The sequence below is a fragment of the Pteronotus mesoamericanus genome, unplaced genomic scaffold, assembly GCF_021234165.1.
Source record: "Pteronotus mesoamericanus isolate MK-2021 breed Mesoamerican mustached bat unplaced genomic scaffold, CSHL_Meso_final scaffold_507, whole genome shotgun sequence".
In the NCBI taxonomy this organism is placed as follows: Eukaryota; Metazoa; Chordata; class Mammalia; order Chiroptera; family Mormoopidae; genus Pteronotus; species Pteronotus mesoamericanus.
Window position 1 is genome coordinate 10,891,343 of NW_026555319.1, and position 17,270 is coordinate 10,908,612.

The window sequence follows — 17,270 nt, forward strand, 5'->3', positions numbered from 1 at the left end:
GTTTTGTGGGTCAAGGTGAAACTGCCTCTGGGGGCTCACAAGTCGCTGCTCGTTTTCCACTTTTGAACCTAGTTCCCTTTGGCTTTCCCTCCCTGGGATGGAAAGGTGTTTTCCCAACTCCTTAGCCTGAGCATTTCACCAAGGCCTTCACTATTTATCAAGTGCCAGCATTACATGCTGTGAATGTTTCTTTTATATGATTAATAGTCACTGTGCACTGAGGACCTTACTATGGGCCAGGTACTCTGTTAAGGGCTCCTAATACTCTTATATGGTGGGTCTTCTTATTTATATTTTATAGATGAGGAAGCTGAGGCCTAGAGAGAAGAAATTTTGTATTATTTCAGCTAACCTAGTGATTACCTATTTCAGCTGTACAACCTAGTGATTAGACAGTCATATACTTTACAAAGTGTTCCCCCTGATATTTACAGGACCCAACTGGCACCATACATAGTTATTACAATATTATTGACTATATTGCCTATGCTGTACTTCATATCGAGGTTGCTTCTACTTTTTGACTACTATGAATAATGTTGCTATGAATATCTGTGTACAGGTTTTTGTGTGAACATACATTTTCATTTCTCTTGGGAGAAACGGAATGAAATTGCTAGGTCAGATGGTTGCATTCTCTAATCGTACATCCATCCTTTGAAGTAGGAAGTATTATTATGCCTTTTGCAGTTGAGAAAACAAACTCAGAGAGGTATATTGTTTGTTCAAAGGCCACACAGAAAGGGGTGGATCAGGCCCTGGAACCCAGGCAGCCTAACTTGGATTCCGTGCACATCCTGCCTATGGGGTTTCAGAAATTTCATTTTACCTGAAAGGTAGCCTTATTCACAAGCAGCTGAATCTCAAAAATGGAGACAAGCTCTTTGGTACAAGGGTGACCCAGGCAGGTGTAGAACCTGAAGAGACCAGCGGGGGCTAGCCAGGAATCTTGTTCACTTCCTTCCAGTGACCAAGGATCTGGGGGGCTGAGACAAGGCTTCAAGTTAAAGCTTTTTGAGGAAGGTTCAATCCATTTTTGTGAGAGTTATCTCCTGAACTAGACTAGAAGATAAAATAAACCTGAGTTCCTGGAGGAAGTATAGTGTATGGCTAGAACACGGGCTCTGCAGGTTAAGTGGTGGTTGGGGGTGGGAGCCCCCATAACCTCTGCTCTGAGGGCTATTCAAGCACTAACTGGACCGCTTCCTCCAAAGATGACAGTTTTCAAAGAGAAGAGAGTGGGATTAGAAACCCAAGGGCAGGGTCCCAGAGAGGCCTTGGGGGAGAAAACATACCTGTAGGGGGAAGCAAGTCCAGATCCTTGAGAAAAGGTGGGGAAAAAGTGGAACCAGGAGGGGCCAGTCCAAAAGTTATTCTTGTGTGAGTTTGGGGACTAGGGAAGGAATTCTGGTGGCCCAGTGGATTGAGTGCTGGCCTGTGTACTAAAGGGAGACATGTTCCCTTCTCCTGGGGGTCAGGACACATGCCTGGGTTGTGGGCGTGGTCCCCAGGGTGTGAAAGGCAACCAATCTATGTTTCTCTCCCTCTCTTTCTCCCTTCTCCTTTCACTGAAAAATAAATAAAATAAAACCCCCTATCAATAGTCTCCATTTTGGTACCCCATTTTGTTCCTTTGTAGCACTCATCATTTTTCTAACTAAATAATTAATTGAATCGTGGGACTGTGATTCTCGTGCAGGATGCCTGGTGTGCTTTGGTTCACTGCTGCACAAAGCTCATTACTTGGTCTCCAGTAGGCAGAGTTGTTAGATAAAATGCAAAAGCCCAGTTAAATTTGAATTTTATTTTTATTATTTTTAAAAGTATTTTATTTAGAGAGGGGGAGGGAGGAAGAAAGAGGATGAGAAACATCAATGTGTGAGAGATACATCCACCAGTTGCCTCTCGCACGCCCCCAACTGGGGACCTGGACCACAACCCAGGCAAGTGTCCTGACAGGGAATCGAACTGGCGACGTTTCGGTTCGCAAGGCGGTGCTCAATCCACTGAGCCACACCAACCAGGGCTAAATTTGAACTTCAGGCAATTATTTTTCAGTATTAGCCTGTCGCATTTGTTTATCTGAAATTTGAATTTAACTAGGCTTTCTGTATTTTATCCGCTAAATCTGACAACCCTAATTGTAGGCTTTCTATAAACATTTGTGGAATAAATAGATAAACGGGATTTTGTCTTGGCTGTGCCTAAATTTGCTGTGTGACCCTTTGGGCAACACTCCGCCCCTCTCTGGGCCTGTTTTTCTATCGAGCAGCGACGACAGCGCAGGGATCGACAGTGGGAGATAACGCTGGGTAGACTGCCAGCAGACAGAGAACTCCGGTCCTGCCAGCGTGGAAGACACTGGACCTCCAGACCGGCGCTCCAGAGTGGCCTCTGTCCGCTACTCTTCTCTCCCAAGCTGGGGAAACCCCGGCCCGCCCCCTCCGACGCCGGGGCGGGCAAGAGGCCGTTGCCACGGAGACAAGGGTAGCCTGGAGGCCCGCCCCCACTAAGCCACGCGTTTCCGCTGCGTTGGAGCCTTCTGATTGGATGGCCGTCTGGACGCTACCACCGGGCCCGAGCCCGCTAGGGTGTGGGGGCGGGGTCTTGTCCTCGTGGGAGTCCTGCCGTCAAGACCTATGCACGGGGCCTCTCTATGGGAGGATGGGTTTCCTGATTCACTCGGAGAAAAAGACTCTGAGGTTGGAAGAGTGTCTATCGCTTCTACTAGAGCTTATGGTCGTGTATCTCCCAGAGAAAGAGGGTGCGGGAAAGTCGGCCACGCCCCCTCTGGAGCCCATTCGGTCCTAGGATCTGGAGCACCGGAAGTGTTGGCAACGTGTCGGTGCGCTCTACCCTAAACGTTCCTCCCTCGGCCACCTTTCCCATTCAGCTACGAGATTCCGGGGCCGCATGGGCGCTGCACCCCGCCACTTCCGTACTGAACCACCATTTCAGCCGAACTCCGAACCTCTGCGCGCGTTCCCTCTCGGGCCCCGCGGTTGGGTTGGCGCCTGGGAGTAGCCACGCCCTCCCCCGCTCCTGACAGCCAATGGGAGGGCGACTCCCGGCAAGGTGTTGGCTAATTAATGAGGACCGGGTTCTGACTGGCTGCAGGTCGTGGCTGGGGGCTGGGCGACGGGGTAGGTTGTTCCCGAGGTGGGAGGTGGTAGCGGTCGTTGAGACGGAGGCCTGAGATCGACATGTCCCCGGCGGGTGAGGTAGAGCGGCCCGTGGCGCTGTTTCTCTGAGTCCAGGGCGGCCTGGAGGCCGGTTGAGAACGACGGTTGGAGGAGGCTGCCCCCGCTTTGGTGGCCGCCATGCTAGGGGCCCGGGCGGTTGAGGGAGCCGCTGTGGCACTCCTGCGACTGCTGCTGCCGCTGCTGCTGCCGGCGTTCAGCGGGCCGGGGCTCGGCATGGTTGGCTTGGTGGGAGCCGGGCTGCCCGAGAGCGTAATTTGGGCCGTCAACGCGGGCGGTGAGGCGCATGTGGACGTGCACGGGATCCACTTCCGCAAGGACCCTTTGGAAGGCCGGGTGGGCCGAGGTGAGAGCCCCTCGCGGAGCCGCGGGATCCCAGGCCTGCCGTGCTGGGCGCAGCCAGCTAAGGGCTGCGGCCCCGACCCCCTTCCTTGACCCTGGGGCCGCGTCTCTGGAGCGAAGTTTCTGCAGTTTCCAGTAGGGACCCGGTCATAGCTAAGAGCCTCGCACTGGCTCGAGAAGCTATCAAGAGCCATTGAGGCAGAGTTGGCGAGAAGTTATAGTGGGACCTCGCATCCTGCCTTTTGCTTAACCCCTCGCCTCCACCCGAGCTGGGAGAAAAGTAAAAACGAGGGCGGCCTATTGTCACCTCGGGGCCTCACGGTTGTCGGTTACCGGTGTCCCTGGCCCGGGTGGTTCTCTCCGATCAAGTCAGTTCCTGGTAGGATCCTGCGGACCCCAGACATTAGACGCTTTCCTTACTCGTTCTGAAGGAGTGGGGCTTGATACTTAGCCAGAATAGAAAGGAATCTTCGAAGAGGATGGGCCAGAAAAGTTTGATTGCAGCATCCTTTCCCCGCCCCGCTTTGGAGCGAGGGCTGTGTGTGTTTAAAAGTAGAAGTTGCAGGCCGCCCCCAGAGGATGGTTATATAGAAACCATCGTGCACTCGAGTCTGGTGGTGTGTCATTTGGGTCAGCCAGTGTAAGTTCTGAATATTTTGAGAGTGTAGAACTTACCCTAAGTGATCCAGAGAGGTATGATTCCAGCTTATGAGAAAAATGATTTTGACTTAACTGATTGAGCAATAGCGGTTTTTACAGAGCTGCACAGTTCTCTCCAAGTTGGTGGAAGAATTGCCAGGAGATCTGGTTAAAAATGCAAACCCCAGACCTAAGAAATTAAACCCAGGTTTCTGTACCAGAGGCTTCTGATATAAGTCATCCCTAGACCACACCACTGTTTGGGAAAATCTGCTCTAGACTCTGTTTCTTCTGTAAGTAGGATTGGAAAATAGGTTTAAGAAGGAGTCCCTTGCTTCATGCGTTGGAAGATTTATGCTGTATGCTGGGTTCAGAGGCTGAAAAACTGGCAATGTGCCATTGCCAGAAAACTAGGAGACAGACTTTCTCACACTCTTTTTCCACGATGCCCAGATTTGGCTCTTGTCTTGACTAAAGTATTTAACTTAGTTATTCCAAGTTAATTGCAGTGTCTTGGGGTTGACTATGTGTTAGGGAGTTTATGGCTTACTTATATGTGAGAGCGTTGGGACACAGGGCTGTTTTTTTGAGTTCTGTGTTTGCCTTGGAATTTATTTAGCCCTGGCATGTAGGTCTCAGTAGCCTGGGTTCAGCTGAGTCAGGGCCCCAGCCTTTAGCAGCTGTAACAGCCGCCAAAGCCAGACTTCCTAGCAGTAGGTCCCAGCTATCTCCATCCGGACCCTTTTCGTGGGTATGGGCCCTTGAGGAAATTAGAGACCAACCGTTTGTGGACTTTGCCTCCTGAGATAGCTGTGGTGAGGACAGTGTGCAGATGGTTCCTTTCATTTAAGCGGATATCAGGCTTTTAGGTCCGTTTTGCAGAGGAGGAAGTTAGGACCACACAGTTTTGGTTCTCAGCTACTCCCCTTATTCAGAACTTCTGGTTTTAATTTGCTGGTACAGGTGGTGTTTTTTTTCCCTCCCTCCCTCCCTCCCTCCCTCCCTCCCTCCCTCCCTCCCTCCCTCCCTCCCTTCCTTCCTTCCTTCCTTCCTTCCTTCTTTCCTTCCTTCCTTCCTTTTTTTTTTTTTTTTGACCTGATCAGCAATCACCAGGCTCCTTGTCCTTGGGTTATTGGTTCATGGTTGCAGTTCCTTTGGAGTTTATTGTAACAAGTAAAATTATATGAAACCTACCAAAGCTCATGCGTATTAGAGTCCTACCTCGGGCCCTGGCCTCTGAGGTAGTCTGTTGACAGAGTCCTGCTCCAGCCTGTCGATTTGGGTTGAAATTGTAGCAGTATGAAGACATGGATGTGGAGTGGAAGATGCTTCTCCGATGCAGCTTGGACCAGCCTGTTGCAATATTGTACTTCTGGGTGCCTGAGAGTAGCATTTTGCTGGCTTTAGGCCCGGGGCCGAGGTGTGATTAAGCTTGCACTCTCAGGAGACAGCTCCCTAGTTTCTTCTGTGCTCAGGAGGGCGGCACCACCCAGGGAAGCACAGCTGTTCGAACAGCTTTCCTTCTCCAGCACTGTTTGGATAAGGGCGTGCCGGCTATTTGGAGACCTGTGCCTCATGTAGCTATTCACAATGATTGCAGTGGGAGCTCTATGCTTATATCTTTTCCCACATGCCTGTGATACTGTTTCCAGCATGCTAAAGAAAGTTCATTCTATGTTGAATGAATTCAGGTATTTGTTGCCAAGTTAATCCAGATAAGGATTTGGCCTCCTCTTGAACTTGCTGTTTCTCTGTGGCGTCTTTATAGTTCAGCATTCATATAACTGTGAGTGGCCCAGGGCACCTAGTGCCTTTTGCTTTCAAAAGCACTTCATGATGTTTATTGAACTTCATTTCTGCCTTGAGAGTGTGTGTCATAGGAAACACCGACAGCCTGGGAAAAGCTCTACAACCCGCATGCTCCAAAAGATGAAAGTGCAGTTTCACAGAGTGATTCAGAGGCGCTCAGTTTGGGATTTTGGCATGCTGCATGTTCTGGGTTCTTTGTAATTTGCCCCTTCTGGGTTTCTCTTGATTCTAAGGAAGGGAAGACCTGGTTATTTGGCCTGAGGGCATAGTGCTCGGCTTGGTTTTAGGAGAGGCTATTTCTTCTTCATAGAAAGATATCTGCTAATCATTTGTATTACCTTGAAGAACTTCTTTATCTCTCTGAGCTTTATTTTTCTTCTCAATAAAACTTCACACGCTTTATAAATCAGTGATATGAATCTGAAAACTCTGCTGTCCAGAGCAGGTTAAAGTGTCTCTCTTTGCTTGATCTTTTACATGGGATTAAAAGTAGGGCAGAACAGGGTTGCAGGAGGGAAGAAAGCTGGCTAGGGGCCTGAGCCTTTCCGATTACTAATTCTGTGGGCCTGAGGAAGACCCTTTTCTGGGCAGCCTTCCCTTTGGCTGAGGAAGGATTTTGCCTTGGTGAGGGAAGAGCTTGAAAGATAGGATACCTCTGGTTTGCTTAAGACACAGAATCTGTGTAGAATCCTGTCCCAATACTGTCACCTAAGATACAGGCTTCATTTGCATGTCCTCCAAGTAGCAGAAGTTCACAGAGAATCTAGGTAGGTGATATCCCCATTTTACAGGTGAGAAAACAGCCTGAGAAAATAACTTGTTCTGAATCCCACAGTACAGGACTCAAATCCTCGTCTGTGTCACTCTAAAACCTGGGCTGGCTCCTGCATTGTCTAGGGCTAAGGAGCTGCGGATAAATGTAGGCCCTTTGGCCCTTCCTTTGTGCTATCTGAGCTGTAATGTGCCAACTTCAGTGTGTGCTCTGTACACTTCGCTGTATTTTAGAGAAATCTGTTTCGCTGTGGCTACATAAAGGCAAAGGAGGGAAGAAAAAAATCCTTTTTGCTGCTGTATCTCTTGGGACTTGGACAAATTCAGCTTTGCATGTGGCGTACCTCTTGGGAAGGCCACTTGAGCTTTAAAGGGAAAATATTTGAAGGTAATTTCCAAGGTTATTAAGTCGTTTTTTTGTTCACATGCCTGTTTCCTTGGTTGTGGAACTGAGACTGCCAGAGATTACATTACTGTCAGTTTCTCACTTTTTCCACTTGGCAAGGGGAAAAACAAAAAAGAAAAGCCATGATTCCCCACACATGCACAAAATTTTCTGTGTATCTAAAAAGCAAATCTAGTTAATGTTCCAACTTTGTAAGGATCACGGTCCTCGTAGAAGAAGGAAGTTCTTAGAACTCAGTCGAATGAAAAATAGCAGTCTTTTCATCTTGATAGGTTTATACCCCAGCGTACTGTCACATGAGCCGGGGAAAGAGCCTGCGGCATGTTAGCAGTACATCCTTTGTAGTGCGACTCAGCTGCTCCTCTTTGATTTCTTGAGGAGAACTAGGAAAAAGAAATGTCTGAAGACACAAGTGCAGTGCGTTTCCTGTTACATTGTCTCATTAGTGCATCTGATCTCAGGCTCCTGTTCACTTACAGGAACTGTTAATAGTTATGTTTATTTTTTTGTGGGTTTGACCTTAGCCTTTGGGTCTTTCAGTTACTTTTTTTATCTCCAGATTCTCTCTTGGAGTTTTGGTGATTCAGAAGATAATGCGCAGGGGTGGTCACTCTTAGGCATCTCCCAAGGGACCTAGGGGCCACATGGCGCCAGAGTCACTGTGTGAGACGGGAAGGTGGCCTTGAAATCTTCCTTCTAAGCCGGAGGAGAGACCAGGCCTGTGTGCCGAGATCACTGTTTAGTCAGTAGTTTGGAAAGTAGGTTTGTGGGGCACCTGAGAGCCTCGTTGTATTTACGGGGTGAAGGAGTCGGAGAGGCTACTCCCCGGAGAAGGGAGCGCAACTCTTCACCTCTGGGGCTGGAGTGTAGGGTCTTACACTTGAGAGACCCCAGGTTAGTTTGTTAGGTTGGGGGAAGACGCACATGATACTGTATCGTCTCCTGCCAAGTTTGGGGGAGGTCTGGGAGCAGGGGAGGTTTTTGGCTGTGCCGATACTGACCCGGGGTGAGTATCCTTTTACTTCCACCCTGCCTTACCCCCGTCCCTCTGTGAGGTGGGAGGCCCGCTGCCCCAGAGCTTGGTCATCTTAAGCCAGAGGTGCCAATAGGGCCTTGGCAGCTTCTCCACCTCGGCTGGGAGGGCTGTAGCCCTGTGGCGAGGGGCGCGTGGCTTCGCTGCTTTGCTGCCATTGGCAGGGCCCACAGGTCACGTCAAGTGCCTACAGACGTCCAGGGACCGTGCTGGAGGAACAGGAGGAATTTTCTTTCTTCTTTTCGTTTCACTGGGAGAATGTTCAAGAAAGTAGGTGAGGCTGAATTTTGTGAGTCCGTGGGAAGTAAGGTGCTTGGATCTATAGGAAATTGGAGAGCATCACACCCTTTTAACTAGCCTTCCAATTTTTTCAATGAAAAATCATAAAAAGCAACTAAAGCTGGTGACTTATTTGTGGTAAAGACAAGGAAGAATGACTTTCCTAGCAGATATCCTGTTTTCTAGACGCGTAGCTTTTCTGAATAAGAAAAAAGCAGTCTTTGAACTTAGTCGTCTCGCAGAGTTCCCTGTGACCCCCTTGCTTTGCGAGGTTCCTCTGAAGTGCCCCTCGCAGGGAACCAGGCAGCTGGAGCGCAGTGCTTTGTTCTGATAATGACTTAGACCTGTTCTCTTCCCACCACTCTCTTCACAGTTGAAAAAGGAATTTCTGAAAGAAAAACTTTCAGAAAATCCCTCTATGAGGGTTGCAGGGAGCTATTGGGGCTCTTAGGGTTTGGTCTCCTTCTTTTTTTCACTCTGGCGTAGTAATGGCTTCCTTGCCTTTGTGTCTAGTCTGTCTGGAGCCAGGCGCAAAGGGGTTGGCCCCTCCACTGGAGGGTTATTAGCATTGCCCTGGAAATGCCTCTGGCGATTCTGGGGTCTCTGCTCTTCTGTTTTGCCTCTGGTGTGATTTCTCTTTGTCTTTTGTCCCCAGCCTCTGACTATGGCATGAAACTGCCAATCCTCCGTTCCAACCCCGAGGACCAGATCCTGTATCAAACAGAGCGGTACAACGAGGAGACCTTTGGCTACGAAGTGCCCATCAAGGAGGAGGGGGACTATGTGCTGGTGTTGAAGTTTGCTGAGGTCTACTTTGCACAGTCCCAGCAGAAGGTGAGGCCTGGTCAGTGTCCCCTCCCACTTGACCAGTGAGACATCGCCACTCTTGGATAGTCCTCCGTGATGGGCCAGAGAGTGTACAGGCCTCCCTGGGAGGGGAGAGCCCACAAGCTTTGAGGGGCAAGCTGGGTTCCTTTTGCCCCTAGAGAAGCCGTGTTCCATCGTGCATGAGGCTGCACTTCCACGGGGCAGGTGGCAGAAGGCTCCTGGCAGCGAGCCGGCCCGGTGAAGGCCTTTCAGGTTACCCTTCTCCTTGGTGTCAGCGCCTTCTTATTGTTAGCCTTGTCCTTTCCCTGTCCCTTCCTGTGGACTTCCCTCTTTCCATACTGAACTTCTTTGTTTGTATTTTGTGTTCCCTAAGGCCAGTATGAGGCCTCCTTGACAGTGAAGGGACATGGACTTGGTGTGGCTCAGGTAAAGGATTCCAGCGACCCCAGAGCATGTCCAGCCCTGTTATTCCGTCAGTTATGTTTGAACTTGAAGCCCAGGCAGGTGTGTGTTGTCTGGCTGCTGAAAGGGCATGAAGCTGATGGGTTTGACGTTGCCTCCTTTTTTTCCATCCTGGAAGGTATTCGACGTGCGACTGAACGGCCATGTCGTGGTAAAGGACTTGGATATCTTTGATCGTGTTGGGCACAGCACAGCTCATGATGAAATCATCCCGATGAGCATCAGAAAAGGGAAGCTGAGCGTCCAGGGAGAGGTGTCCACCTTCACGGGGAAACTCTACATCGAGTTTGTCAAGGTAGCACTCCTGTTGTGCCCCCACCACTGAGGAGGAGCTCATAGGCGTGGGGCGGGGGCCTTTGCTGCCCCGCAGGGCTGACCGCTGTCTCCCACTTCCTAGGGGTACTACGACAATCCCAAAGTCTGTGCGCTCTACATCATGGCTGGGACGGTGGACGGTGAGTTGTTTTTGATCTGCTTTTGGACTTGGGCTGAAGGATGCGGTTGAGGAAACCTTTGGGGGATAATTTAGCTGCTTGCTATTTTGAAAACTATTACTTAAAGCCAAGCTGTGGGGGCTCCAGGGTCAGTGGGTGGGGGAGGGGAGCGGAGTGCAGCACCGCGCTAGGTGTAAGCTTTGGTGCAAGATCTGTGTTTAGATTTCGTTGCTGCCATTTAGTCAGCTGTTTGGTTCTGGATGAATTCCTTTAACTTCCTTGTAAATTGTGGTTAATAATGGTTCCTACTGGTGTGCCCCAACCCTTGTAGTCGTTTGGAATTGCCTAAAACTTGTCCTTATTCTGTTTCTTTGATATCTATTCATGGGAGGAAGGGGGAAGGGGAGTAAAAGGAGGAGTTCCTCATTGTTTCGGGGTGCCCCGAGGTTCCAGTGTTGCCAAGCTGCACTGGGCAGAAGTTCATTTATTAATGTCTCCTTGTCCTCGGGATCCAGCCTCGGGTCAGGGTATGTTTCTTTCTCAGGGCTGAGGTTGTGCCGGCTGCCAGCTTCCCAGGCGGATTTTGCCGAGAAAGCTAGCGTCTTAGTGACTTTTCTCCCCAGTCCACCTCTGAACCTTTCCCCAACTCATCCTGATGGCACCAAGTGTCTCATCCTGTTGTCTTGATGTCCCCCACGTGTTGACATGGTGACATCCAGGAGGATGTCTTGCAGCCAACAGCTCGAGTCCTTAAGGAGGAGACAGAAGAGGGTAGGGTCGCATGTGTGAGAACCCAGAGCTCGGCGGGTCAGCTTTGCCTCAGCTGCTTTGTGAATCGAAAGAGAATAAGGGGTTATGGCAGGGAGGAGGAGGGATTTGAAAAGGTTAAGTTTGCACCTTGTGTTATTGTCCCCGTCCAACATGCCCTCTCGGGGACCTGGAGAACTAGGACTGGTAAGGGGAGATAGTGACCCTCCTTGTGTGCAGGACTTTTACTACTTTTTAGTTAAATCTAAAGAAGGCTAATGTTTTTCAGAATCTGCAGTTCTTTCGGCCAGAAACTCTTTCTGCTACTTCTTCTCCTTCCTGTGGATCCTGGTTAGGTCATAGTATCTCTTTATTGTGACTCATTTACTGCTCTTATGGGTCTCCCTTAAAAGCTGTGGGTCTTATTAAAAGGTGTCGTCTTTCTTGTGTCAGATGTACCGAAGCTGCAGCCTCATCCAGGACTGGAGAAGAAAGAAGAGGAAGAAGAAGAAGAAGAATATGATGAAGGATCTAATATGAAAAGACAGACCAATAAGAACCGCGTGCAGTCCGGCCCCCGCACGCCCAACCCCTATGCCTCGGACAACAGCAGCCTCATGTTTCCCATCCTGGTGGCCTTCGGAGTCTTCATTCCAACCCTCTTCTGCCTCTGCCGGTTATGAGAACAGATTACCATCCTGTGTAGGGTGGAGGGGTGTGGGAAAGAAACCAAACATGTTGGTTTGGTTTCTATATTTTTGACGGTGATTAATGCAAGCAAACAAACAAACTAAAAACACCACAAAAAAATTAAAGGAGATCAAAAGAGGCAGAGTGAGTAGAGAGCAGCCCTCTTTCGCCACCACCTGGCCCCGAGCCTGCTGCAGCCCTGGGCCTCTCCGTGCGGCTGGCCCCCGGCCAGCCCTCTCCTCTCTAAGGTACCTCGGGTAAACGGGTCCTGCCTGTTCAAGGAGCCTCTTCGGTTTACCTGGTGGGAAGGACTCTGAGCTTGGAGCAGACCCCTTTTTTTAGGCTTGACACTATCAGCAGGGACAAGGTCATCTTCTTACCTGAGAAGACCAGCACTGGGAGCCAGGTGTGTCCCGAAGTTGTGTCCAGATATGTTTCCAGATATCCTGGGCTTGACAGTGTGTGTGGTTTGTGTGTGTGTGAAGATGTGTACTTCGTATGATAAAGATGAAAACAGAAGGGAATTTTAAAAAGAAAGAAAAGTATATACTTTCTTACTTGGAAGCCTTTCTGGTTTTAGCCCGTTGATGGTTCCACCTTACTGTTTGAGCTTTATCGTCGCTTGTCTCCCTGACAGGGGCCAGTTAGAGGGCTGTCTGGTATCCAAGACGATTAGTTTATGTCAGGTCCTCAAATTGCCTCTGACTTATTACCACAACAAATCATTTTGATTTCAGTGCCTGTTGGGGACTTAATTACTTCTCTCTCTCTCTCTCTCTCAAAATTTTTGGTTGTTTCTTCATCTGGCTCGTTTGAATTCTCTCTCAGCCATCTCACTAAATTATTGCCAAGGGAAGAAGACATGAGGACTTGGGATTCCCCCTGCCTGAGTGTCTTATCATCTACCACTTCACCTCGATGGTACCTCCCTCCCTGGATCTCTGAGCCAGCGGCCAGGAAGACCTGACCCAGCAGTTCTTTTACTGGCCCCTTTGCAGGGCCTTGCTGCCAGGGGACAGAGATGCTTTCCAGCCTGCAGCAGCAGAACACTTGACCTTAAGAGTCTCTTCTGGTCTTTGGATTAGAAAAGGCTTGTGTAAGCATAACTTAAGAGCAACCTCAGAGACCTGAGCCCTACTAAGTGACTGACCACTGTTTAGAATGTCTAGTATCCGATGTTCATCGATTCCTCTGTCCTTTTATGTCACAGTTCAGCCAGTTTTGGGTTATGCCCAGAGCTGTCCCAAGAAACTGATGGTCTGTATCTGGCGCAGGGACACTGCTCACCAATCTCAGTAGTATGCCCCTCTGTCCTTTCATTTGCTTTCCAAGTAGCAGTCGGGTTCTTGGCGTGACAGGGCCGAAAGATTTCCAGTCAAGCCATCGTCCTGGTGGCTCTGCAGCCAACCTTAGCATCTAAGTGTCCATCTTGAATTCCTTGGAAAGATTTCTGTAGGAAATGAAGCTTCCCTGCTTCCCTGCTCTCTGTCACTGTCATCTTTTTCCCAGCTGTAAGGAGTGTTGTCGATGGAAGGCAGCAGGACTGGCTTCTGCTTGGGTCCGAGCAGCAAAAGAAATCTCAGGCCAAGGCAGTTTTTTTAAGGAATACGTTTAATCTTGGGTTCATCTTTTTTGGATATGTATTTTAAAGAGCTGCATCTATTTGAACTACTTATTATGTGACAAAGGAAGTAGCCCTAGGGCTCACATCCTGGGTTTCGGCTTTTAATGAGTGAACCCAGGCCAGCATTTCGTCCTCTGACAGTTGTAGCCCTTTATTTTAGCTGTGACTTCGGCCTCAGTACCAGGGTATTGAGTCAGGCAGCTGGACGGTTGTGGCCTAAGGCTGCAGTTGGGAATGTGGAGTGCTCCACAAAGCTCCCTGCTTTTAAAGGACGGCTTCTGATAGCCTTGGTCCTGGGACCACCGGCCTGGGGCAGCGGACATCCCGACTATTACTTGGGCTTCTGACAGTGGCTTCAGTCCCCATTCCATCAAATCCCATTCCTTCACAACCCCCCAGAGCTGCGGGCTACTGCCGGCATGGTTGGCCAGCCGAGGAAGGCAGGCTTGTTGCCTCTATTCTGCCCTGTTAGTTTGCCTGGGTCTCACTGAGGAAGGAGGGGTCCCCGCCTCCTCGCCTCAGCGCATCCCTTCAGTGACTCAGAGCCTCAGAAGGAAGCCCTGGCTCCTGGGGCCATTTCCTAGTGGTACTGTAAGCCAAGCAGCCCTGCTTCTGCCTCTGTTTCCAAGCCCACCCTTTTCCCCTGAGCTCGGGGACAGGGATGGGCACTTTCCTCTTTGGTCGTGTCTGAAAGGAAGGAACATCTTTCTATGACTGACAAAAACCAAAGGGGAAATGAGGTAACAGGAAGAAATGGTGGGGGCTGGGGTAGAGTCCCCTGGGCCAAGGGCTGGTCACAGCTGGCTCATGATGCTGAACTTGAAAGCTTTCCCCCCTAACCCCCCCAAGAAGATAGAGGTACGTGAAGTTTAGGTTAAAGGGGTGGGATGGGGCACTCTATTTTTATTTTTGTATTGTGTGGGCTAAGAATTACTCTGTAGTTCATCTTTTGCTTTTTGCACTGTTTCTTCCCATGCCTGTATTCTGAGCTAGCGCTAGGGCTGAGAGCCTGTGCTGTAGGCGGTCTGTTAGGGTTGGGGGGTGATGAGCGATGGCAGTTGGGGGCGGGGAAGCAGAGGCCTGGACTTCTCTACTGGATCCATGTTCTGTCTTGGGCTTTTTAATTTTTAGGCCTCCCTGAGCCCAGCTAGCCAAAGCTAAGAGCAGACAGCCAAGGTGGAACTCCCTTTGCCAGAAGCGTGGCTTCCGTTGTTTTGGCCGGCCACGCAAAGATGTCTGTAGAAGATGGCCAGAGAGCCTGCAGCATCGCTCTGATCTGGGCCAAGGGCCGGCAGGCCTCTAATGGGAGTTTTCTGGGCTTCTCTTGTGCCGAATCATTGTGCCAGGAAACAATCTGTGGGACCCATGTCCCCTAAACTAGATCCATTCTTTGGAAAAATTTCCGCTATTAAGGAGAAGCTGCTCAGTGGATACCTTGAGTTCTCATGACTTGAAAGATGGGCATCTTCGAGGGGCAGTGCTGTTAGACTCCCGGGAGGGCCACGCGGCCTGCGGGGCCGCCTGTTGGTTTGAGAGAATGATCTTACTCTCGTTCCTGTTTGCCTAAGAGATACCGGCCTGAAGTCGGGGCTCATGTAAGAAGTCACTTAGGCTTGTAAGAGGTGGGGCTAAGTTTGAGTTGAGTTTACCTTCCTCTTTCTGTGCCTGGGAACTGTGTAATCCAGTTTCAGAATTGTGATTTGACTTTATCTTTTTGAAGAAGCTTCCGTTTTAAGGAATTTCTCTTCCTTCTTACTCTGCTTCTGCCCTCTCCTGGGAAGGCCTGGCCATGGCCTCAGCCGAAAGTCAGAACACAGCAGCAGTATATTCCCTCTTGTAGCACTTACATACCTTTCCCTAGAAAATGACCCACCTTGAGAAGCCCAGGGAAGGAATCAGCAGGCTCCCTACCTCCCTGGGGGTCGGGGAAGGACCCGCTGGGTCAGCACCGTGCCTTTTCCGCTCCTGCTCTGAGCCGGGGTGGGCATTCCCTCTGATTCAGGTCTGGGCAGGCGTCTTTCTTTCAGTCCCTGCCATGGGGCTGCTTCCCTGTCCCTTCTTCCCCCTTCCCTTTGCTGGCCAGCTCTGACCTAATTCAAGTGTCTTCTTGCCCTGAGGAGCCTTAATGGCATCAAGTGGCACCATGTAACATTGTCCTCCGTTCCTCTCCAGAAGGACTGAGGAGAGCGGTTGAGCTTTCCAAAGTGGGAGACTAACAGATGCTTCTGTTTAAAAAATGGCGGAGGGATATGCTTTGGGCCGCCTTCTGCGCGGCTCCAGAGGAAGCCTGGGCTGGGGCTTAGTGACTGATAATGCAGAAGCACAACCAGTAATACCTAGGATCTGTTCCGAAATCTTAGAAGAAATCTGCTTCTCTTGTATGGGAGGTTGTAATTAGGGATCAAAGAGCTCTAACAAAATTGCAAAGAAGCCTTAATGTTTGAGCTTCAGAGAGCTCAAGAGTAATACTTCCCTTTCAGTCTGAGCTGGGACTCCTGCACTGAGACCTCTCCTGGAGCAAGAGGGCTAGGTTTCCTCATTTTGTTACAAGACGAGATTGGCACCAACAGGTCAGCTGCCTAGTGAGGGCGGGTTTCCTCTCTGTACACGGGTGGCTTGCTGCCGATCTGGTTTGTCCTTCCCCAGCTGCCTTTTGGCAAGCCTACTTTAGGTTGCCAAATCTTTTTGATAAGAGCAGATGATTTGGGGACTGGCTGGGTTAGCAGAAAAAAGAGCAGGATGGATCTCTTGGGATGGGCTCCCCCCGGAGTATAAAAGCAAGAAGCCAGGACTGCGCTGGCAGCCAGGGAGACGGTAGTGCCTGTCGGAGTTGGCAGAGAGGGCCTGGCGCCTCTCGCATCCAGGCAGTCTTGTGAGATGGGGGCACGTAGCACCAGGCAAAGCAGAGCTCCATTCTCACCTCTATTTTGAGCTTCAGTGCTTTACTTCAGTTTGAGGAGAAACAATAACAAACTGAAGTGCGCTTTCCGTCTTTCCAAAGGACAACTGTCAGGAAAGGAGGGCTGAGTTGCCAGGTGGGAGGGGAGAATTGGCAGGGAGAGATGGTACGGTGAAACCAGGAATGAGACATCCTTGACTCTTCTTCCCTGATGTGTCATGATCCAGGGAATGAAAAGAAATTTGACCCTGGGTTAGTTTCCTCCTTGGGTTTTTCTTCCGCCAAGTTCTCCCGCGCTAGGACCGGCTGCCCGTTCCGAGTTCAGGGCAGCCTCTTCAGCCATTCACCCGGCTTGTCGCGGAGCCAACCCCACCCCTCCAGATTGGTCCTGGCTGCTCTGTTCTGTACCAAGTACTGGAGGATAGTGTCTAGTTCTTAGTAGCCCTTTGTAGTTCCTACTCCAGGTTCCCATCCTCTTCCTGCGGAGGTGAAACCAACTCTGTAGCCACAACGTGCATTTACAGCGGCACAGTGAGATGCGATCGAGGGGCTTTGACCCTGGCTGGCCCAGGAAAGCAGTAGGGGTGGATCGAGCTGTCTCCTTCTGGGCTGTCTCCACCTGTCCTTACCCCTTCCCTGCCCCACCCTACTCCCACCAAAAAGAAAAAAAAAATCAGGATGTTTTTCACTGTCCATTGCTTTGTGTTTTAATAAACAATTTGCAGTGACACTTTGTGTTGGGATTGAGTTTGAACTTGATTGCAAAGAGGTGAGGTGGGGGGTGGGAAAAGGCAGACCCAGGCATCGCCTGGCACAGGGTTCTGTGACGGGTCTAGGAACTCCTGTGCATTTAGCCACCTATCTCTTGCTTTTCTTCTTGCTGGGGTGTTTGGCTAAGGAAGTAAAGCTCTGTGAAACCATGCCTGGCCAGCCCAACCAACAGTACATTCAAGGAAAAATACACGTTTTGTTTTGTTTCCACTTTCACGTGACCGACGCACTCTGAGGCCCTCCACTCGTGTTTCCCTCAGCTTCCACCGCAGCCTGTGGACACGCTAAGCCATGGGGCAGTTTTCTCTGCCTTCTCCTTTTCTGGTCTGTTGCCAG

At 50.2% G+C, this 17,270-nt stretch overlaps 1 protein-coding gene across 2 annotated transcripts; it reads left to right on the plus strand.

Moving 5' to 3' along the window:
- Positions 1-3,156: 3,156 nt before the first annotated feature.
- Positions 3,157-16,853, plus strand: MLEC (malectin). 2 transcript variants are annotated; one of them, XM_054594289.1, is made up of 5 exons: positions 3,157-3,546; positions 9,135-9,313; positions 9,888-10,064; positions 10,167-10,224; positions 11,404-16,853. In XM_054594289.1, exons 1-5 carry the CDS (start codon positions 3,321-3,323, stop codon positions 11,631-11,633), a joined length of 870 nt encoding a protein of 289 aa, XP_054450264.1. In that variant the 5' UTR covers positions 3,157-3,320; the 3' UTR covers positions 11,634-16,853. The 2 variants fall into 2 exon arrangements, with proteins under 2 accessions (XP_054450264.1, XP_054450265.1); XM_054594290.1 differs by lacking the exon at positions 3,157-3,546 and adding an exon at positions 8,300-8,474.
- The last annotated feature ends 417 nt before the right edge of the window (positions 16,854-17,270 follow it).

What these genes read in the sequence shown, in the direction of transcription:
- MLEC (XM_054594289.1), top strand. Translation starts at nt 3,321, where the DNA reads ATGCTAGGGGCCCGGGCGGTTGAGGGAGCCGCTGTGGCACTCCTGCGA. An exon ending in TCTACATCGAGTTTGTCAAG is followed by an intron (nt 10,065 to 10,166) that starts GTAGCACTCCTG and finishes CCCACTTCCTAG; the next exon opens with GGGTACTACGACAATCCCAA. An exon ending in CATGGCTGGGACGGTGGACG is followed by an intron (nt 10,225 to 11,403) that starts GTGAGTTGTTTT and finishes TTCTTGTGTCAG; the next exon opens with ATGTACCGAAGCTGCAGCCT.